The sequence below is a fragment of the Cygnus atratus genome, chromosome 15, assembly GCF_013377495.2.
Source record: "Cygnus atratus isolate AKBS03 ecotype Queensland, Australia chromosome 15, CAtr_DNAZoo_HiC_assembly, whole genome shotgun sequence".
Classification (NCBI taxonomy): Eukaryota; Metazoa; Chordata; class Aves; order Anseriformes; family Anatidae; genus Cygnus; species Cygnus atratus.
The window spans coordinates 17,978,931-18,002,331 of NC_066376.1; the positions used below are offsets into that span (position 1 = coordinate 17,978,931).

The window sequence follows — 23,401 nt, forward strand, 5'->3', positions numbered from 1 at the left end:
CATCAAATTACGTACTTATACAATGTCTGAAATTCTTTGTCCTCTTCTAATTCTTTGGGAAAGAGATGTCATTGTCAGAGCATGTGCTTGTGAGGAGGCTAAATCAAAACAAATATTTTAAGTCCAGAAGAGGCGTGTATGAAAACTTCACAGCTCTATTCTAAACAGTTAAGAGAAAAATACACTTTTCCTTGTTAAATAATATCCAGGCTTATTCTTGACAGTAACAATTTCCATGAAATGACCTCTACTGATGTTTAAGAATAGACAAATTTAAATTTATTTATTTTTTTACCTTCAAGTCATCCAAGCTTGAAGGTAGAGGTCCTGGTTTCCTGCTAGGAATATTACTGTTTTGTCTTGGTGAGTTGGCAGCTGATGTTTGTGTATTGTTGTTCAAAGTATTCAGTGGCATTTTCCCATTGTTATTCTGTTTGTCATTCAGTGGCCTTCAAGTGATAAGAAAAATGGGGACAATAATGTTAGTGCTAAATGTATATTACATATATATATATATATTCATATATTGTTTTCAATCAAGAAGCTCTGATTCTGAATCTGGCATCTATCAACTTAATATATAAAATACATATTTATTATATATTAAATATTCATAAATACACATTGAACATGACTAACATAAAATATTTTTAATAGAACAGCACAGAGAAAAGAAAACATATAGAGAATATTATGTTGATATTTTATTTGTAGCTAAACGTACAAATTTAAGCTTCATAGTTTTTACTATTGTCACAGTATCCCTGAAAGATACCATGGACTCAAGATCAGTTTATACAAATTCATCATCAACTAGGGCAACCAGTTACTTTTTTGTTTGATGTCAGTTAAAAAAAAAAAAAAAAAAAGCTTGAACTGCATGTACATACAGGTCCAGTGTCCATAGAAACAGAATAAGGACCAATGTGAAGGCAGTTTCCTCTGAAGATGATGTGTTGAGTCAGCTGTACTCCCATAAAAAGAATCTCATACATGGATCTCAAAATAATTGTCAAAAATTTAAAAATGCCACCATTTACATTGGATACCATAAATCAGCTCTTTATTTCTTTCAAGTGATTTATGAGGAAACGTTTCTGAAATGTCAGTAAACGGAACATAAGAAGCGTGGGTAAGCAGGCAGAAACATCTCTAGTCCAAATGTTAGGATACATGGTAATTATAAATATAACCACAGATGGTATCTTTTACTTTTCTAGCCTCACTTGCTGAGGAAAAATAACTCAGCAAGAACTCACTTCAAAAAAAGTTGAAAGCCACTTGAATTTAAGGTTGTGACTAACTGTGGCATGTTACACTAGAAGCACTTCTAGGAAAAAAAATGCTGGTCTTAGATGGCAAGAATGAAACTGCAGACAGTCAGCTTCTCTTTCTGCTAAGAATTATTTTTCTGACTGCTTCTAGCTATAAATCAGAGAGTACACTTCTCAGCGTTGAAAGTGCTGAAGATCAACACTGACGGAGTTCATATAAGCATTAGCGATGGGGCTATAGAGAATAGGCAATTTCACCTAATTTAAAGGCTCTTTTTACTTGAAAACAGCAAAAGTGGCCTATGCAACTGATGTAAAAAGACAATAAAAACACCAAAATAATACGTGTCTTTGTAAAAGCCACTGTCTATACGTTTCTCTTCTGTCTGCATACCTCTATCAAATTTGAATGAAAAAGGTTACAAAATTTTCTGGCTTTCACATAAATGCCTTTGAGCTTCTTTCATATATGCCTCTGGTTGGAAAACATGCATCTGTCAGGTAGGAGATTTGGTTTCCACATCAAACTAAAAATAACTAGGACCAGTTATAGGCTTATCAGACTTCAAGAGTATTTTAAGAAGAGAACTACCTCATCACTTTGCTGTTAAATGAGGTTAAATAATAACCACATTGATGCCATTTAAGTTTTCTTGGATTCCAACTGTCTATTAACATTTGCAAAACACATTTACTTTTAAGGCAAAAAGTCTGCAACTGCTATATACATATCTTCGTTAATGGACACTTAGAAAATACAAACAGAGCTTCACATACTTCAGTGGTGCAGGTAGAATTGCCTGGTAGTTGTAGTGTTGTTGTTGTTGGCTCAGGATCTGCAGCTGCAAAAACAGTTGCTGCTGTTGTAGCAAACGAGCATAGTTGGAGTCCATCTGTGGCTCGTTCTTCTCACCTTTCTGATCAGGTGGAATATATTGATGATACTTCAATTTTTTCACCCTTGGCTTAGGTTCCTTACATTTCTTGCTCCGATGCTTATCATTTGGGTTCTTTGGGTGGCTTTGCTATTTATGGATGGAAAAGATTGAAACAACTATCACAGCAGCAAGCAGTTATTCAAGATACAAAGTATACAGCAATGTGTTTGTTGCAAAGAGAGTTGCCAAATACATATGCAACCCCACTCTAAAGCATTTCTCACCATCCTTGAAAAGTTAATGTACTCGAGCTGTTTTATACTGTGTGCACAAGAAGGGGGCCATCAGAAATTACAGTTGTTCTAATACGTGAAATATTATAATAATTGTATATATATGTGTTCTAAATATAGTTATCATAATATGTGAACATTCTGTTAATAGATGGCACAAATGAAGCTAAGGGGTTCTGCTAATCATGACCTGTCATTATAAAGAAACATTCTTCTTAAAGAGCCAAATCCAAAGCCACTCAGCACTTCATACATGTAAAAGCTACTACCTTAAACTCCATCTGTAAACAGGATTGCAGGTCAGTGCCTACAGGTCTAGATTAAAAGCAGACAGACAGTCCTAAATATTACAATAATACTTTAATGCAACTTTCAGCACCCTTTTATCAGCAATACCTGCACATTTGGTAAAACCCTCTTCCTTTAAAGCTCTTTGAAATTATTTTGAGTGAAAAGTTAAAGGCAGTTACCTAGTCATACAGAAGGTATCAAAGCAGAAATCCTGTGTTGATCCATACACAGTTATTACACAGGTTGCCTGTTTTGGGGATATCTAAATTTGTCATTAAGGTCCTGCTGGTAAGCCGGTACAAGCTTAGATAAATCCAAAGATTCCACTAGGTAACTCCAAATTTATACTCCAAATTGCCTATTACAAGTCATCCTTGTAAATTTAACTGAGAATTAGTTCCATGTAGTTAGGTAGAAGTCTACATATACATATATATATAATCACTACAGAGCTGAAGACCTTTGGCAAAGTTGCTGAATTGAAATATAAACATTTTTCAACACAAACAATTTTCTAATTGTATTTGAAAAAGTTTTCCATGCTGCTGGCTAAGTCAGTTCAAAAGAAAGAATTAAGTGCACTTTTCTGATCTTCAAATACAAGGATACAGTAACTTAATGGGGCTTTATGCTCATACAGTAAATGAACTATGAAAATAGTTGTGGAAAAGGAACAATGCTGTTCACTAGTTTGGCTACACATAGATTATTAATGTAGTTGCCTCTGTTCCTGTTAAATTATTCCCTGTACAAAACTAGATTAGAATATGAATTTCTCAAACAGAAAATCAACATTGCAAAAATCTATTGTTTGTATTTCTCTATGCATTTTCAAAAACTTCAGTAGTTATGTAGCACATAATTCTGCTTGAAAATTTTGGTCAACTGTCCTGTAAGGACCTCCTGAAATAATGAGCCAGTTCTTACATGTGGTTAATAGCTGATCTTAGCATACCAAATCTTTCAGTCAACAGCACAGTATGCTCTCCTGAACACTGACAGCAGTTGTTGCTGGTTATTGGCACTATAACATTATTCACTTTTTTTCATTAAATATAGCATTGGAAAACAAAACAGATCAAGAAAAGTCTTCAGATGCCATTCTTTTAGATATGTACCTTCACTAATGTTGGCCCAGGCTTTGCTGCAGATACAGTATTTGTGGTCACGGTGGTTGTAACAGTAGACCGTGTAACCTGTTGTTCGATTGAAGGGGGAGTTTTGAGGAATTCAGGAACTGGAGAGGTTAAAGGTGGATACTAGTATTAAAAAAAATATAAGGAGAAAGAGAAACATTAAAAACATCCACCATCTGAATAATCAAAAAAACATGAAAAGGTTAAGACAATTTACTATCACGTCAAATTTGAAAAATAATTTTAGAAGGAATGGCAAAAATAGGACTCTTTCATGTATATGTACACAAGTGTGCTATAAATGCACATTTTGGCACACTTCAAATATAGCAAGTAAGAAACTGTTTTCTTACCTTTACTTCTTATTTGCATTTTAAATGCTGCATCTAAAGGTATCCAAAATCTGCTTTTATTAATACAGGATTTACTTCTCGTCTCACCAAAGCAAAATAGTAATTGATTTTAATACCAATTTTTATAGTATATCATAATATTTTACAACAAACATTTTTTCTTAATTAGTATATTTTTTTTAAAGTTAAAAGCATGATAACCCAAAAGGATTTATAAAACATACCAAAAAAGCCCTCCAAAAAGGCTTTTTCATAACCTATACGTTGTTGTTTGCTTTGCTTTTTCTTCTCTTAACATACATGAAAAACAAACAGAAAGGAAGCATCATGAGAAAATTTTATTTCAGTAAAAAAATTACTAACTGTCTCTCTTACACATTCATAAAAAAAGAGTTAGAAGGACCTTCAGAAGTAACCTCATCCATTTAAGTCAGGAACATTTTGCCAAAACTACTCCTACCATATATTTGTCTCTGGTGGGTAGCCCCAGAATTAAATCAACAAATTGATGCTACTACTTAACTTTGTAATTGCAAAATTCTTCGAGAACTGACAGCTGTCACTGAAGTACCTTTGTTCCTAGCATTGTAATGATAAAAGAAGATAATGATAAAAGAAGAAATCATGTCTTTAACTTTGTCAGAATTACAGGAAAAGCTGTAAATTTCTTTCCTTAGTAGTGTTACCAAACACTTGTATATGAAGGCTTCTACAACCAGAGAATTACAGACTTTAAGGATGTCAAAAGTTCCTATCGTTTTATACAGAACCATGTAGGGAATTCTATTAATTATATAATTTTACTAATATAAAAAGAGAGAGAAAAGTTAAAGATAACAGAAGGAAGAATGGAATGCATTGTTACTAATTGTGACCAGAGCTACTACCATTTGTTATTACTGTGTTTGAAGCAGCATTTATAATACAACATTAAAATTTGACCCTGGGTACACTACACACTGCACTTATAGCGAAGGTGCCTACTGAAGTTAAAGAAAACACAGTATTTAGAAAAACACGACTTTATTACTTGCACAGTTGAGGCCTTCACAGTTTTCAATCTGTAAAGTCAGAATTGTGTGCAAGCAAAGAGAATCTTCTTGCCCAAGCTATTATTCTCAGGAAAATCCTTCATGAAGGTCAAACATCAACACAAGAAAATGAACTTCTTGGTTCAGAACAATCACACAGCGGCTGAGCAGACACGTAATTCGAAGGGATAACTTTCTATAGTAGTTTCACAGCAACTACAGTTCTGACTGTGGCAGGAAGCGCATTTCTTTTGTATTTGACTTCCAACACTATTATGCTACTATGCAGGTATAACCCAGTAGCCTGGACTTTACTGAGTTTGTTCCCTTGTTGTTACAAGCATTAAGCGTATAATTTCTTCTGTAAACTCACTGAATTCCATATAGGCTTAGTATTTTTTTAATTATTATTCTCCTGGCACCACTGCTCCTGCCAGAAAATTCCCAAATGTTTTCTTACATAATAATAAAGTTTCAATGAGCTTCCCTTTGTCATATCCATTCATTCTGTGCTGAAATGTTTTTCTAATTTAAAACCTATTTCCCTGGGTAGTGAATATCCATTAGATGGGATATAGAATCTAAACATAAGCAGATCTCAGACCTTGTCTTTCTAGCTAAACTTAGTTTTATTCTTTTCTCATAAAAGAGATTTTCCATTCTATGTTCATCCTGTCCTGTTTGTTACAGTTTTCCGTAGTCTCTCTTGGACATTAGTAACTGGAAACATATAGAATATCCCACATTAAGTCTCACTAGATCCTGGTACAGTGGGATTAAAACTTCTACTGGGATCCTCTCTTCCAATGCACTTGCATTTTTAAAGAGGATGGACACTGTAGCTCACAGTCACTCCGCTGTCCCCTAATTTCCTCCTCAGTTTTCTTTAAGTCAGAGTCCCCAGGTTTCCACATTTCTTTTTCATGGGAAGGAAATGTGGTATACATTTCTTTTAAAAATTATTCCATTTCTATTACCCCTAAAAAACAAATCAAATGGTTCCTTCTGCATAATAACAGTCCAACTCTCTGCTGAACAAGCCTTCCAACTTTTGCTATGTGGCCCATTCTTAAAAGTAATGTCAAAACTGTTAATGGTAATATGAAATCAGCCTGTCCCCAAATCAACTCCTGCAGACTGCTATCATCAACCTCCTTTCAACCCAGTAGTTCCTCTTTCTGTCTTATTTCTTCTAATCTCCATCTTCTCCAGTGTTTAATACTATTAACACTTCTATTCTACACTTCTGTTCTTCTGTTCTATTAACACTTCTGCTAGTGTTTAATATTATACTGTGTTTATCCAGACAGATGACATAGTTAATTTCCCTTGGTTAAGAAACTCCAACTGCCAGCTGCAAACAGTCAGCTATATCTACCTTGTCTTAACCTATCTAAACTATATAGTGCTTTTGATGCTTCTTTCAATTTTTTTTTTAGCTAAATATTTTCCAAAGTCTCAATCAGCTAAACTCCTGGCAATTTTCACTTTGTCCATAAGACAGAACTTTATTTCTGGTAATATTTTTCCCACTTTCTTAACAGCAGTGTCTGTGAGATGTCTGTGATTTCAAAACTTATGTGACTGAAGCACAGACAGTTGCATATGCAGTACAACGTATTTGCAAGAAACCAGCTCTGTATCTTACCACTGGGTGAAAAAGCAAAATGTACCCCAGCCATCCAGAGGAGTAACTTCTGGTAGTGTTTTACTGAATTGCAAGATTCAGTATGCCATGTCTAGTCACTGAAACATTGTACACATGCCTGTCTTGCTGCCATGTCAGTTTCTGGTGTCAGGCTAAAGATATAAATGCCTCTATTTTTATAACCAACTTTCAAAGTGTTTGCTCTGGAAAGCATCCCTTATCTACACAGTATCTGTTATTTGCTGGACTTGCATAAGAATTGGCAGGGGACTTTAGAGGGACTTACCCTTTAAAAAAGGTGTATGGATGCTGTATTCTAACATATTGTATTCTTGTTGCCATCAATTTTTAAAGGCCTATTGAAATTATAGCAGTAATGTTTAAAAAAAACCACCTAGCTGGTCTTTGAATCAAAACGTCACATACCAGATTACCCTAAACAGGAGAATAGCCTACGAGAACAACTGCATAATGATAATACAATAAAAACACAATAAAAACCTTTAAAATGGAAAAGTTGGTGTCTTTCTAAAAACAATCTCTTAAATTCTATTGCTTGAAACTCATGGTGTTAAACAATCTCATTGTCAAAGAGTAAATTACTTTTTCGCTACATTGTTATCTTAAACTACAAAGAATTGTTGACTACATGAAACACAAAGCTTTTTACAGACTTCCCCATTTTATTGCAAGTGCCAGATGAAGCAATGAACCATGCATATCATTTACTTATATTTTTAATCTTAGTTTAAAAAAAAATTAACATCATAAAGTAATATAAAGATTACTTCTTATGAACAGATCTTCTATTTCCAATTATAGATTATATTATTTCTAGGCATTTTCTTCTAACTGCAAACAAGCAGTTTGCAGGTCAATATATTGCAGTCACTTAGCAGTGAATCTATTACAAAAGCAGTTACTACATTCTTTCTCATCAAGCAAACTTTTTCAGCTGTTTTAAAGATAACTGTTTTGAAGATAACTGTTTAAAGTCTTCAGAATTGTGAACACAAGAATCTGATCTGTTTAGAGTGGTGTGATTAAGCACCTAATCCTTACCAGATGCAAACACATCAGGTGAAATCAAGTTTCGGGTCATCAGTCAATGAGAGCTGAAGGTTCTCAAAGTTATGTTACGTTCTCTGAGGCCTGGAAATGCGTGGAGGAAGAAGCTTTGAAAAGAACGCTGGCTGTGCTTCACTATTTTCAAAACGTTCTTTGTACTTTCTGTTGCAATAGAATGTAAAATTTGTCACAGGAAATTAAAGGAATGAAGGACCAATTTCCCAGACACATCTCCTGTAGAGACATGCTGTGCTCTTATTCTTTAATTGAAAAGGAACCATAAGGTAAGCATCTGCTTTATTCTGCAGAGGAACAGCTTTGTGTTTTAGATCTGTACACGGAAGTGGCTGTAATGTGTTATCAAATCCATAAGCAGAGGATTGTAGTTCTATTTGAAGTGCTTTTCCAATTAGCTTCAAGTGCTCTGTTACTTTGTTGGCGCAGTCGCATATCTATCTTGTGCTTCCTACTTGAAAAGCTTTTGGCATCTATTGCTTTGAGTATTTTTATTTAACTCTCCATTAGGAACCCAACTCTTTATTTAGGAATCTAATTTCATGTGGTTTGTTTTCAGTTTATTCAACACAAATTACATTCTCTTGACATGAAACTCAATTCATGTCTTAATTTGTATGTTAGGGAACAATGAAATGGAACAGATGTGCTGTACTTTGTGTCCAGCATTGTTTTTGAATATGAATTCTGCAATACTTTTTGAATTACTGCAGTAGTAAGAAAACCAAGGAGAGAGTACTGAGTTGTCCATGGCCGTTAAAACAACTGCATGATAACGTCCTTGGAGGACAGACAGTATCTATCTCATATATAGCTGTTTAATTTAACTTTACTTTGTACAGTAAGAACTCACTATTTAGTTCTATCTTATCTTTTGTTTTTGTCTTATTTTAAAAATTGCAGCATAGTTCCCTATGCAGAGCCCTGTCTTTGCTACAAATCCTCTGGCAGTTTAAATACATAATCACATTTTCCAAAAGCATGCTTATTAAAAGGACAAGCATGAAAATAACACGAAGTGCAAAATTATGCTTCTTTTCTCCTTTGCGCAATTAAGAAAGTGATGAAGGAACCCTCTTAGGAAGTCCCCCTGGAAAAAATCCAGTACAGATTATAGCTGATCAGCAGTAACCTAAGTAGATGTACCACTCATCTATTGGTCAAATTGTAATCCATTCTTAAATTTTTCAAAAATAAAATTTAATATTTATGCCACACAAGCTAAACCAACTTGTTTTTACTGGGTACAGATGTGCATAAAATGAAGCAAGCTTAAGTGCTAAAGCTTTTGAATTTCCATCCTATTCACGCTATTAAAAAAAATACTACTGTATTTAATGGAAAACGTTTTTGCTAATTAAACAAAATTTACAACATTACTAAAATTTCTGTACTTGTATATACACCGTGTGGCATATTGGTATCAAGTACACAAAGCTGAATGCAATATTATTAAACTGATCTACCAAGTGATTATAAATCACTTCACTTCATTTAGAAATCACTTAGGTGATGAAAACCTAAGTTTTTCCATCAAGGAAACTACCGAAGTGTAAATATAGTAATCAATCATCAATCTAGAATATAAATTATAGTTCTGTGATATTGTAGCTGCTTTTTTTTTTTTTTTTTTTTAACGCATAACAGGAAGATGGGCTTACTGGGAGAAACAGTAGTTCAGGATCAAGGAGTTTCTTCTAGCATATGCAATTGCTCAGAAGATGTGTATTTGATTCAGTAACTAATTAAGCATTGATACAAGGCAAAATTTTTGTTACTATTAATTTCAGCACATACACACAAACTTGTGGTTGCTCTAGGCAAGTAGAACTCAAAATATAACCAATTTGTCAGTTGTTTAGCTGTCAGTTTCAAATAACAAGCAAATAAACAAACAAATGAGTGGAGATGAATGCTGCTCAATCTTCACATGTGAATCTAGCTCAGAGAGGTCTTAAGAGTGCCTTACAGAAGATTGCACCTAGAAAATCCACACTTCTGGAGGAATCTCTACCATCATCTAACCTAACAATTCTAAGAAAAGTAGAACTGGCAATAAAAAATAGTAGTCTCTAAAATTATCTTCAAGCACTTCATAAAGGACAGGATGAGTATACACATCCATAGATCCTAACTCTTAATGTCAGTTACTATTCAATGCATATTTACTATACGTAATAATTATTGTAAGAATAACACACACAGATAGCAAGACAATGAATTGAATGCTTAATGTGTTAGTAAGATGCAAAAGAGGGGAACTAAAAATTCAAAAAAACTCAGGTGAAATACAGCAGGAGGGAGGGTGTTGTGATGTGAATTCATTAGAAAACATTCAGGTTCAGTCACAAGTCAACTGGAAATTTACTTTTGTTTAGTTGTTCCATGTCACCCACACGAGGCAAGTGCTAGATGCTATCAGACAACATGTAACAGCTCTGTTGCCCTTCCCTCCTCTGAAGTCTTAATTTGCATCTCTTTATCCAGACAAAAAATTTCATGAAAGTTGCAGAAATCTAGTTCAAAGAAAAGAGTTCACCTCTTTCAAACTGGGCTTAAGTTAGTCAGTGAATTTAAAATTATTAGCTGAGGCACGACAGAAAACAGCACAAGCTTCATCTTCTTAAGCTAAACAGTACCCTGTAAATAGATACATCCATCTCTTTATTAATGAATAAACTTAGTGATTAGCTCAAAGGTGAAGACAAAGATATGCGTGGCAAGTGCCTTGTATATTCAAGAAAGCATGCAGGTAATTGACTACGTGCATAACCATGTGCTTTCAGTAGTTAACAGAACATTAAAGAAATTCATTTGTAGCATGATGTTTGTTTCATTACCGTTTTGGCAAATTATTTTACATCAGTATTTTTATAATGTGTTTAAGGTAGAGTAGGCAATATTAATGTCCAATTCAGATCACAAAATTAAGTTTGGTTAGAATAGTTCTCTTTCAAAACTCATTTTTGGAACTCTTGTTAAAAACAGTGAAGTGTTGTTCAACTCAAGATCTCTCTCACTGTTCAGTGGACAGTAAATTTAACTTTAAAACACTAAATGAAACTTAGATTCCACGAATATACTGTTCTTTAAAACCTTATACACTTAAATGCTCTACTATAAAGACAATATTTCATGTGCCATGGCACAGTTATTTTCCTTTGCTTATAAGTTACTTAAGAAAATACTAAAAACCTCTTTGAAAAATCAACATGGAGGTTACTTTCAATTGTTAAATAGTAAATTCCTTAAGTATAGAACATCTATAGGAGAGAACATGTAAATTATATGGGAAATTCTATTTTTAGGGACTGTCCTGGAGATAATGGAACTGACATCAACTGTTGTTGTTTCAGCTAAGTATACTTCTAAAGTAAGTTCAAGACCTTGTCCAGAATGAAGACAGACATTAAGTAATCAATAACAGCTGGAGTAAACCATGGATACGACCTTTTAAGCAATTTCTGGGAAAGCCATAGCTGTCCTACTAGCCATACTGAATTTCAGTGAATTTATGGAATGGGAATTTCATCACTGCCAACAACCAAACCAGGACACTAGTTTATAAACACTTAACAGAAAAATGGAGTCCCAGACACTCCTTTGCAACAACAAAGGTATTCGTTTCATATGAAACTATACCCCATATCTATAGTGCCAGACCAATAAAATATACTGTGGAGATTTTGCTTCAATATTTTAAAACTGTACCTGCGTTGAAGCAGTGGCATTTTGTGTTACTGGTGATGGTGAGTCACTTGTTTTTGGCTCACCAGGGGAAGCAGCAGAACCCTGGGATTCTTGGCTGGCTGGCTGATCTGGTGATAAAGCATCACTGCTGTCTTCATCAAAGGAATAATCATCCAAACCTTGAGGATAATTCTCTTGTCCAACTGCTAGAATGTTTACAAAGAAACAAGCAAAACAATTTATTTCTTTTTACTTACACAAATTAAATTTAGACATTGGTGGCAGAATTAGCTAGCTGCTGGAAACTGATCAGTTTTCAGGACAGTCTGAGCATAATGTATTTAAGTATTAATTGTATTTTTTAATAGTAATTACAGCCATATAAATCATATTAAATGAATCAATAAAACCGAATGCATAGCAGAAGTTCCTTTTAGTAAGAGACCAAAAGATATGTTCAACATATTTGCAGTGCACACAGACAGCTATGACAGATTAATGGACATGTTTATTTCATTATTGTTAGAATTTTTATTAAGAAGTATTTTTAGAGTATTATACTCTATGTATTTCTAACTTAGTTTTGAATTAAAATAGTTTTGAATAAAAAACTATATTCAATTAAATGATGTCAGTCATAATTCATGACAGAAAAATAAGAACTAGTAAACTTTTAAGTATGTTTTCTTCTAGCGAACTTTGCTCTCAAGAGTTAATGTAAGCTGCATCTCTTCTACTTGCCTATAATTGCTTCTTTAACACTGGAATCTACAGGCAGAATATTTTTTTCTACCAGCTCCATAGGGCCAGGCCTCTGAGCGATCTTCTCATTCAGATCATCTGCCAAGCGAGCTCTCTTCAGTTTCATCTGAGTGGCTTGTAGCGAAGGCTCTGCAAAGGTCTCTAAAAGATATGTTGATTTAAATACTCTGTTCCATCCCTTCCCCAGTTCCAAGACAACCAGCATTGTCCCATCTTTGCAATAACCCTTCTACTTGTACCTATCTTTATCTATCTTTGCTACAACCATTGTACTTGTATTAAAAGCATTCAAGAATTATTTTAAAAATCCTCAAACTAATAGTAAGGATATAGATATATATTATGAATAGATGTTTTCCACCCCATTATCATGCTTTTTTTTTTCTTTTAATAAATATAGCCTCTTCTTTAGAAGTGGTAATACTTTTGGTAAACATGTCCAAGTGTAAAGCAGGGAATATAAAATAGCGAATGCTAATTATAATCTGAAGATAGCATTTGCTGCTCTGATGTTTACCAGTGTGAGCTATGGTAAAGATTTAACTGATAACTGATTTTTCAATTAGAGAATCTTCAAAATTGTATTTCATGAAAATATGGAGATAGTCTGTCCATATGGAGATTCCTCTCTGGGTTTAGCATCCAAATGCACGTTTTGAAAACTAATGGATATTAAACTGACTTGGATTATGGTTATTTGGTAATGCCTGTATTTGGTGAGATTATGGTGAAACAGTAGTCCAGCCCCATTCGTAAAAGAGACTATTGTTTCTAATGACCTGAGCAGCAAGGAAAATAACAAGGCAAGCAAAAAGTCAAGTTTATTAAAGATTGGGTGGTGGCTTTTTTTTTTTAAATGCTCAAAACTGCCAGGTTGTTTTAGGGTAATGAGTAGAACTTGAAGTTCTACTATACAGTTGAGAATACACAGCCACAGTTATATCTATTATAGTGATTGAGAATACTGTTTACAACAGACACTGTAAAAGCAGAGAAACAGCATATAAACATTTAAAAATAATTCACATCAAAGCCTAATTCAGTTAGAAAGCTGAGTGTCTAGCAGAAGTTCCTTCTAACAGCAGCTGAACAGGGACATACATCTGGGTACGTACCTTCGAGGATGTGCATTCTGACCAGCTCAGACCGGTCTGGTCTGCTGCGAATCTTGTGCTTCAAAAAATTTTCAGTCTTCAAAGAAATGAAAAAAATGTTACTAGTATTTACCAGAAAAAGCACAAAGAAGTTGGTACATTTGTAATTCACTGATGTCCAACAATGAATATTTGCAGTTGCAGTCAGATAGGTAGACATCTCTGTTAGAACGGGGATACTAGAGAGGATTTTGCTTTGCTATGTTTTGGTTTCCCAGTCAAGCAGTGTTAATGAATTTTTATCTTTCCAAAACAAGTTGGGAACACTTCTGGATTTGATCCCTTACCCCCCCCCCCCCCCCACTAAATCACAATGCTATAGAATAGATATTTGCTACAGAAGCATACAACGCAAGCATAATTTAACCCAAGGATCCTTTCCTTAGACTATAGGTAGATACGTGTTAACAATTTGACCATAGTTTATCCTGCACACCTGCTTAATCTGTGAAGGATTAAGAAACTTCCCCTGAGATTTGACACAAGTATGTTAACAGATTCTTCTAAGATACAAGCACATATTATTACTGTAATGGTAGGATTTATTTTTTTCAAGCAATTTGAGAACTAGTATCCTGTAAACTGACTGTCCATTTTCAGATGTTAATAGCAAGTTTACAGTAAGTGGTTTACCCTGGCCCGCTCCAGGCTCTTTATCTGCTCATGGAATGCAGCTGGACTTTTCAAAGCTGTGAAGGGAAAGTAAAGGTTAAGTTACCAGGAAGTGATTTCCAAAAGAAATACTGTAGTCAGTAGGATTGTATGGCTGTTTAACACCATCTCAGATCTGTGTTTGCATCTGACCAGGCATACATTCGACTCATGACAGTTATATTCAATTATATTTAACAGAGAGGAGTATCACTCCTATACAGAACACACGGAATACATAATTTTAACAGAAAGCACCACATAACAGTTAAATTTTTCACTATGTACTGGGGTCTGTTTACCGAAATGGTTCCACAGCAGAAATTTTATGAAGTGGGGTTTAGAGTGCCCACACTGTTTCATTTATTCCACTGTATTACTATCCATCTATACCTCATCCTTGCTGTTGCTAGGGAGAGATGAATTGTCCTTTAAGAACTATTTGTGCTGATTTTTTTTTTTTTTTAAGAATTTTGTAGAAGCCTTAAATGTTCAGATTTGAAAACAGGATGATCTTACATCATATATCATTTCAAAGCAATATTCAATAAGACAGGTTGTATTCAGAAAGCCTGTTCCCCTACTATGAAAACCATGCAACAGCAGCAGAAAGCTTTTGTACTACAAAAAAAAATGTGTACTTCTGAAATAAGAAGTAAAGTTCCAGGTAAATCGCTGGAACAGTACAGCTGGAAAGGACCTCGAGGAATCACCTAGCTCTTCTCTACCCACTCACAACCCACTCTGGCAGACACTGCTGACTGACAGCCATCTGTATTGTCTTTCAAAACTTGCAGAGACATTTCCAAGGAAGATATGGCTGTGTTCCACAGTTTGACTCCTCCTTCCTATGATTTAAATCCACTGCTTCTTTGCAGCACAGACATCTACCTCAGAGACGAAGCAAGCTTACTTAACAGTAAGTGGTGATTTTTATGATATACAGCCCATGTGTACAGTCCAACAGTAAGCGTATCTGTGCTTTACTACGGTAGATGAGAACATTATCCAGAGAGGACAAACTCTCACTCTTCTTGACGCTTAGCAAAGAAGTTGGAGTGCAGATGGTGCTATTTAATTGCTCTCACCCATAGGGCAGTATCTTGAGGAACTATGGGGGAAAGGAGAACCTTTGCAAGGGGCGGAATATCAGTTACAGAAAATAATCTTTTTCCAAGTGGGTAAGCACGTTACAGCAAGTGGTGAAAGGTAAATAATCGATAAACCTCTCCATCTAGGAGGAAGATTTCAGTGTCCTTTCTGTAATCAGTGATTGGTACTGGTCAGTGGCACACTGCACCAACCCTCGGCACGTTCTGCGTGTTCCGTGCTGGTATGGCTGGGAGTGCAGGTGGCCACAGACAGCAGCAGCCCTGCCATAGCAACTGAAAGCTCCTCAGCTCTGGCAGACTGTGCTCTGTGCAGGTGGTCTGCCTACAGCTCACTATCTGCTTTAACAGCAGCTGCATGCAAAAAGCCCAGATCCTGCATTTCTTAGTGGTGGATACTAACAGCTCAAAAAGAATCTGCCAGTCGAAGTTTTAGAAAGCCATCCTGACACTGAGTGTGAAGTATGGAGTCTGCCCTAAAAACAGGAGGCTTAGAGAAGAAAGATGGCAGGCTTATTTCCTGGTTACAGTGTAACACCAACATCATCTTAGGATAGAGTCCAGAGGACATTATGGGGAATGATTCATAAATATATACATTTCTCCTTCTCTTGGAGCAGAATTAAAAGCAACCAGAAGAGCTACCATCAAGGACAAAAGTGAGCAGGAGGCCAGGAGTACCCATCAGAGTCCATATCATGGGATTCAAGTCTCACGACAGATCTAGGTCCCAAAAGGGCATATACTCTGATGGAGTCTTCATTAATTGTAGGGTACAACAGAGGCTGTTATTTGGGAAAAAAACTGAAAAAGCAATGACTTGAACTTTTAACTGGAGAACAAAGCCTGGTTATTCTTCAGGTGAAGCTGAAGCAAGACCAACAGGAGGGCTCCCACCTTTTGAATGAAACTTATTTCAGTTCCTGAAGATAATCAACACTACAGACCTGAGAAGGTGAAGATGCTTTAGCAAAGCAATCTGAAGCCTTATGAGTACTCAGAAACATTCAACATGAGATTAGCTTTAAGATACTGTACTTTCAAGCTAGAATTCACCGGTTCACACTGAGCTATTTATAATTATATATATTTTTAACAAGAAAAATCACTTGTGCATCTGAATGTTTTCTACACTTGGATCTGTTATCTGGAGCCTGGTCTCATCCTCCACTGTCCACTTATGGATTCTCAATGTTCTCTGTGCACCTCTCATTCTAAGGCCAGGCTGCTCTCCAAAACAAGTTAGAAGACATCATACAAAACAATCGGCATAGTCACTGGGATCCCAAGTAGAGGAAACACCAAAAGATATCTAAGGGAAGGGTTAAACGCAGTTGACTTCTAGGCTACTGGATTTCTTTATTCAGGAGGACCCTCTTATGATTCCTAAATTGATTTTAGGTATCGTAGTGCTGCTGAAACAACCACTATCTCTAGCAGACTGAAAGCAATAAGGTAGAATATAGATTCCGACAATAAAGTGCAATTACATGAAGCTTGCCAATTACTTTCAAAATACAAGTGCTGTGAGTTCAGACATCCAAATGTAACAAATATCCAAATTTACAAACATTATTTGCTTGTCAAACTACTATAAACTGCAGTTAAATTCAAATGGTGGAACTGAGAGATAAAAATGGTTTACTGAATAACTGCTAAGTTCTTGCACAACTGTCAAGGATGGCAGGTAGCCAGGTCAAAGAGTCAGGAGCTCAGCATTACAGAACTCTGACAGCAATCCAGCTGTATTTATGAACTTTGTGACGTTGCTGCCTTAGCAAGACACTTTACCCTAAAGGTGATCAGCAGCATCTTAACTCTTCAAAGATGGCATCTAAAGGCACTCATTGGATGTCTACCAGTACATAATTCGTTTTGGAAGAGAAGAATACCAAACTCTTACACCAACTTAGATGTGGAAAATAGACCAGGAACTTTTGGCAACTGGAAAAAATGTTCTAAAATGATCTTCTAAAGAAAAAAAACAAACCAACCCACAAACAAATAGCCTCTTCGTGTATTCCTGGAAATGTATTCATACTCAGTGACAGCAAGAAAGGTGAAGGCAAAAAAGGCCGATGCATAGCACCTTCTGCATTAGGTCATATGGTCCAGAGTACGACACCCAGCTGAAGTCATTGCCTCATGTCTTGTAGCATCACAGCTACCGCCATACAAGATTTAATACAGAAGACGTTTCTTGGCATGCGTCATAACTTCTGTGTGTCCTTTGTTTTTGTTTTGGAACCCTTGCCATCCTACTCTTAAAAGACTGCTGGCTTTGATATTGATGTCTACTCATTCATAAAATTCAATTTATTTCAGTAAGATTAGTCACAATTTGAAAAGAGAAAATAAAATGAGATTTCTGCAAATCCTTGCATTTTCATCACAATGGCTGTTTTAACTGAACGCTCATGTAGATTACCAAAAAGATCCCACTGGTCCTTTCAAATGATAAAGCTATTTTTAATGACTCTCAGGGACGTGCTAATCTCCGTTATTTTATATACTGAGTTCATAATTAATACAGTATAGTAGTAAAATTACTAGAAATAAAGCAAGTCTTACGTGGCATGATGCCCTGGTCCACCAGCTGTTCTCGTGTCCGTCTTTGTTGTAGCCTCAGCTGAAGTACTGAAAAAAGACAACATTTGTATGTAAGCATACCTCGTAAAGTGTAAAACCAACTTTCAAAAGATGCCAAGTATTTCAACTTTAGAAATATTTTTGCTATATACATTCAGTAACCTGATAGTAACCTCTAAGACAACTATCATTAATGATCAACTGCTATTAACATAATTTGGAACAATTGCTTCCAATCCCTATTTATAATGGCTTTTGCTGCTTTTTAGTCACATCTGATAAAGGGTCTATTTCATACGTACGTCCACTCCTCCTACCACTTAGGTCTCATAACAGGTATTAAGTATTAGATCTTTTTCTTTGTAACACTATTATTAGATAATAGATTCCAGAAAACATAGTGAGGTATAAAGAGTTCATACCATAAACTGCAATGTGCAATGATTATAGAGCCTTTGTAAACGTGTTAAACCAATCCTACATGACTGCACTATGCTGAGATAGAGATGATGTTTGCAGGGATTTAAAAAAGAAAAGCTGTATACATTTAGTTGATCCTTACGGATTTTATTTTTAAAACATGAAGGCTTATTGTACATGTAAATCAATCAATATTGTTGAAATGCAAGGAGCTGAAGCTAGATTTTAGCTGACTTATTTAAAAAAAAAAAAAGGGTGATACAATCAGGAGGAGTCCTTATCTTCTCTCTAAACATCAGAAAATGTTGTTTTCCTGATTCAGAGATATGTTGTTATCATAATGATTAAAGGACCAAATAAAACCAATATCGTCAAATTTGGAAAAACAGGTTACAATTTCAGAGATAATTTATGTTCGTTACATTTAATAAAATGTACAAACGTTGTCGTTGCTACTCTAAGTATGACCAACACAACACACATTAAATACTAGACCAACAACCACACAAAAACTATGGGGAAGGGCAGGAGTGGCCCAAAACTTAGCTTGACCAGTTGAAATGATTTTAAATGTTTGGAATGAGACAAATGGATCTAAACTGATCCAGACTTTTAGTTCAGTAGATAGCATGAATTTCAACATTTAAAATATTAAGTCCTGAAAGCTACCCAGTTTAAAAAAAATAAAATAAAAAAATTAAAAATAACATATATAGTCATAGACATAATCTTAGAAACATACTGTGTTTTGCTTTTAGAGAATACAAATCCTAGGGTTAAGGCTTAGATGAAGTGCCACTTCACGTTGTACCTTATTCAAAACAAGTCTGGTTAAAGCCTCTTAGCGTAAATAATTATGAATTGTACACACCACAGACAGGAAAGGGAAACAGACCGAGACTTTGCCGATTAATAAGTGTCTCCCCTTGAGCTATATAATTTCAACTATTTAGGGTGAAAACCACACCATCATCTAGAAGACAAAAATTTTCAGTCAAAGATCAGTAAATCTGAGAGATTACTTTTTTAAAAAATATTCTTCCTCTTCTTTTCCTATTTATACTGGCAACATCATCAGAAGTTAATAACATGCAGTGCATTTTTTGAGTCTGACAATACCTATTTTTAGCTATGCAAATAGGAAGAGCTACTCCTAACTGAACACAGAAATAACAGGAGTGCAAACTGAGCCCTTCCAGCTATTGCACCTCAGTAGCCTTCTCCAGGATATCACAAACTCTTACTTGGGGCACTGTTTATTCTGCCTTTATTATCCCTGCTTCAGAGACAAACACAGTTTGAGATGAACAGGGTCTCACATCTGACAGGCCCAAAGAATTAGGCATTTCTGTGCAGGTGAACCACTGAAACATTTAAAACATTTTGTTTCTTTGTTACGTACTTGAATCTGCCATGATACCCACGTATAACTAAAGCCATTTCCAAGTTCTGTGCATTCACTAAAAAAGAGGACTCAACAAGGGCCTAAATTAACACCACTCATTCTATAGGGCTATTGAAGTGAGTGATGCCTTACAACACTGTATCTTTAAGCAAGCCACCGCTGTGGTAAATGACGAGTTAGTAGAACGGGTCCAGAAGAGGGCCACGAAAATGATCAAAGTGAAGGCAGGCTGAGGGAGTTGGGGTTGTTCAGTCTGGAGAAGGGAAGGCTCCGGGGAGACCTCGCAGCGGCCTACCAGTGCCTAAAGGGGGCTGCAGGAAAGCTGGGGAGGGACTCTGTGTCAGGGTGTGTAGGGATAGGACAAGGGGGAATGGCTTTAAACTTAAAGAGGGTAGGTTTAGATGAGATATAAAGAAAAAATTTTTTAAAATGAGGGTGCTGAGGCCCTGGCCCAGGCTGCCCAGAGGAGCTGGGGGTGCCCCATCCCTGGCAGTGCCCAAGGCCAGGCTGGATGGGATTTGGACAGCCTAGGCTGGGGGAGGTGTCCCTGCCCATGTGGCAGGGGGGGGTTGGAATTAGATGACCTTTAAGGTCCCTTCCAACCCAAACCATTCTATGATATTGCTTAGACATAAAGGCCCCACACTTTCCAAAACTAGAGCATTTTGTTGTAAATCTTCCCAGAAAAAAAAAGTTTGTTTATTCTACTGTTCACTCCCCCTTGTGGTTGTGCTGATTTACACAGGACTTCATGTATAACTGTTACCCAAATGTGAAATTTCATCTCTTGTTCAAGATGCTTGGTCAAGAAAAAATACATGGAATGTGCAATATTTACATTCTCAAATGCTGCCTTGATAATTTATTATGGATGTATGATTATGACATGCTTTTTCCATTGTATTTCACAAGGAAGCAAAACAAACTAATGCATTGTCCAGAACATCAAAATGAATGCAATTTCTAAAAATTAGGCTAAGGACAAACTTCATTGTTTTCAGAATTTGAAAGGAACCAGCTTATTTCCTGTTCTGCAGTACAGGAAGGATACTCCTCTGCCTTAAGCGTTACTACCAGGAATAGCAAGGCAAATCCTGAAAACAAGGGCATTATTTTCTTATGTGACACAAACATTGAGAATTTAAATACAAACATTTCAGGGCTGTGCCACGGCAGTTGTGTTCAGAGTTCACAATATTGTTACACAAGAATTGCAAAGGACAGAAATGAGAGAACATGAAAGCAACAGCAGTAGAAAGTAAAGTGATGGAAAGTTATTCAAAATTTCCTGCATTCCTGTGAAAACTTAAAAATACCTGCTTTAATTTTTTGTACTTTCCAAGTAATATTAAATGGCTATAAGAAGTTAACTGCAGAATTATTTTATAATGGATTGATTGATTTATTTTTGGTCTTCCTTAATTCATGTGGCTCCATGTAAATTGTGACCTCTTCACATGGTGTCTTTTATTATGAGAAGCAAACTTGTGCTGCCTGTAGTCTTGAACCAATTAAAGCACTCAAATGGTGCTGGTGGCACACTCCTTCCAGGGCTGGTTCTTAGGTTGGGCTTGGCAGCATCTTTCTTCACATCTTTCTGCAGAAAGCCGCTTGTTTTTTTTTTGTTTTTGTTTGTTTGTTTGTTTGTTTTTAGAAGAGTCCAATCTGACCCCAAAAAACCAGGGTATAATCATGTGCAAACACATTCCTATGCAACTGTACGCTCAACTTTAAAAGTCCACAAAGCTTATACAAGTATATGTGAATTAAGAAAAATAACGTACATTACTAGCACATTATTAATGTACATCTTAGCACATTATTAGAGAAAACTGCAAGAAATGCACATTTCAATGGAAATGCATTTTAAGCATGCAGTGTAATGTTGTAATGTCACACTTCTATCCCCGGGGTTACTTCTCTAGCATTTATGTATTGCGGTATCACTAAGCACTGAGAAATCCACTAGCAGTTGTAGTATTTACAGGAAAACAAAACACTCTGGTACACTCTTGGTTTGGATTCTCCTGCTTGAAACTGAGAGCTAGTCTTAAGACTAGATGGGCAACCCCTTTAGAACCTTAAATAAGTTTTACCTACCCAAATGACGCGAGACAATTTATAACCAGCATGCCAAGACTACTGTATTTCAGACCCAATATTTGTGGTCTTGAGTAAGACTAAAACTTGAGTTTCTTCTTTCTTTGCTCATGGCTATGCTTTCTCTTACACTACTATGAAGCAGTGAAAAAAGGGCTGAAAAGCATGTCCTGCTCTGGGCAGGAATCACATTTATGCTATGCAGCTGTATTTAGTCCAGATTTAAACCATACTTAGATTTAACTTTTCTGGAACACTAAACATACTACAAACCCAGATCGTCTATCAAACCTTTTACCTAGTTAGTTACAAGGTAATTTTGAAACACATGCTTCTTTATTGCAGGCTCAAGGTCTTCACGCAAAATTATCTCCTCTACCATAAGTTGTGTTCAGGGTGGAGCTGATACACCTCATTGGACACAGCAAGTAAATCAACTAGTATTTCTTTGAAGAATTCCATTACCTGCAATGCAGTGAGTCAAGTAGCAAATGCAAGCAGAACTACAACCAGCATGGGAATGCTATCATTGATGTGAGTCACCTACCAATACATAATAGGAAAGACATTTATTAAGAAAAAATGCATTTGTGGTATGTGGAATGCTTTTTACTTAGCTTGTAAGTATTTTTTTTTAACTGTTAAATTGCATAGAAAGGAGTGGAGATTTATCAGCATTTTGTTTTTATTTATTACTCCTAGATCTGCCTGCCCCAGATCCAGATATTGACATGACTCTCAGACTAATGCTTTTCCATCTTTCATACGAACAGGATCAGATTTCTATTTGGCATTCTACTGCACTAACACAGATGCTTACCACTAGGTCATGTGATTGCATTGCACAGTCTAAACACATCCTACCATTGCAGCATTTAGCAGTTATTGCATTTTAATTTTTCACTAGCAAGTTGAAAAGGCCTCATACTGCAGACTGCCAATACAATTAAGCTAATTAACTACTCCAATGCTTCTAATACATACTTCCTTGTATTCGTTTGAAACATCTTTAAAGGTTTGCCTGAGGTGCATTCAGCTGCTGAGATTTCTCTGGAAGAAAAAAAAAAAATCAAAAAACTCCACAGCGTACCAAAGTCTCTGTGTCAAAGTGCTGTTTTGAACCAGCACTAGGAACATGCAAGCTGTAGTAAGGTACCACATGGCAGCACTGGTACACTGTCAAGGAGGAACACACTTAGAACGCTGTAAGCCCACTGTTGTGGGCTGTTGTGACTTGTTAGGTGTGCTGCAGTTCCTGCAGCTTCCTGTTTCTGCTTTCTGCATGGTGGGAGTCAGGAACATGGAAAGGGTCCGACTCCCTCTTACATGCAACTGCACACGGCCCTACACCACAGAAGCATCAACACAGCAAAAACATACCCAGTGGATATGTTATTTGTATTTGTGGCTGATGGAATTTGTCAGTTCTTGAAATTAACGTAGCTTGGCCATGGCTATGATTGGCAGCATTCACACAGGAAATGGGGAAAGGAGAGACAAAGTAAATCTACTCAGCAAAAAATAACGCTAAGAA

General features: G+C 36.0%; 1 protein-coding gene across 13 annotated transcripts in view; it reads right to left on the reverse strand.

Moving 5' to 3' along the window:
- Window positions 1–23,401, reverse strand: part of MRTFB (myocardin related transcription factor B) — a 90,624-nt gene that overhangs the window by 16,505 nt on the left and 50,718 nt on the right. For 11 of the 13 annotated variants that reach the window (XM_035548676.1, XM_035548677.1, XM_050713729.1 and 8 more), the window contains 8 exons: window positions 17,925–17,990; window positions 14,227–14,282; window positions 13,555–13,630; window positions 12,419–12,580; window positions 11,699–11,883; window positions 3,855–3,995; window positions 2,052–2,299; window positions 296–449 (listed from right to left, as the gene is read on the reverse strand). In XM_035548676.1, coding sequence (XP_035404569.1) covers window positions 296–449; window positions 2,052–2,299; window positions 3,855–3,995; window positions 11,699–11,883; window positions 12,419–12,580; window positions 13,555–13,630; window positions 14,227–14,282; window positions 17,925–17,990 — 1,088 coding nt within the window. The remainder of the gene's footprint in view (window positions 1–295; window positions 450–2,051; window positions 2,300–3,854; window positions 3,996–11,698; window positions 11,884–12,418; window positions 12,581–13,554; window positions 13,631–14,226; window positions 14,283–17,924; window positions 17,991–23,401) is intronic. The other 2 variants (XM_035548681.1, XM_035548683.2) reach the window with 1 other exon arrangement.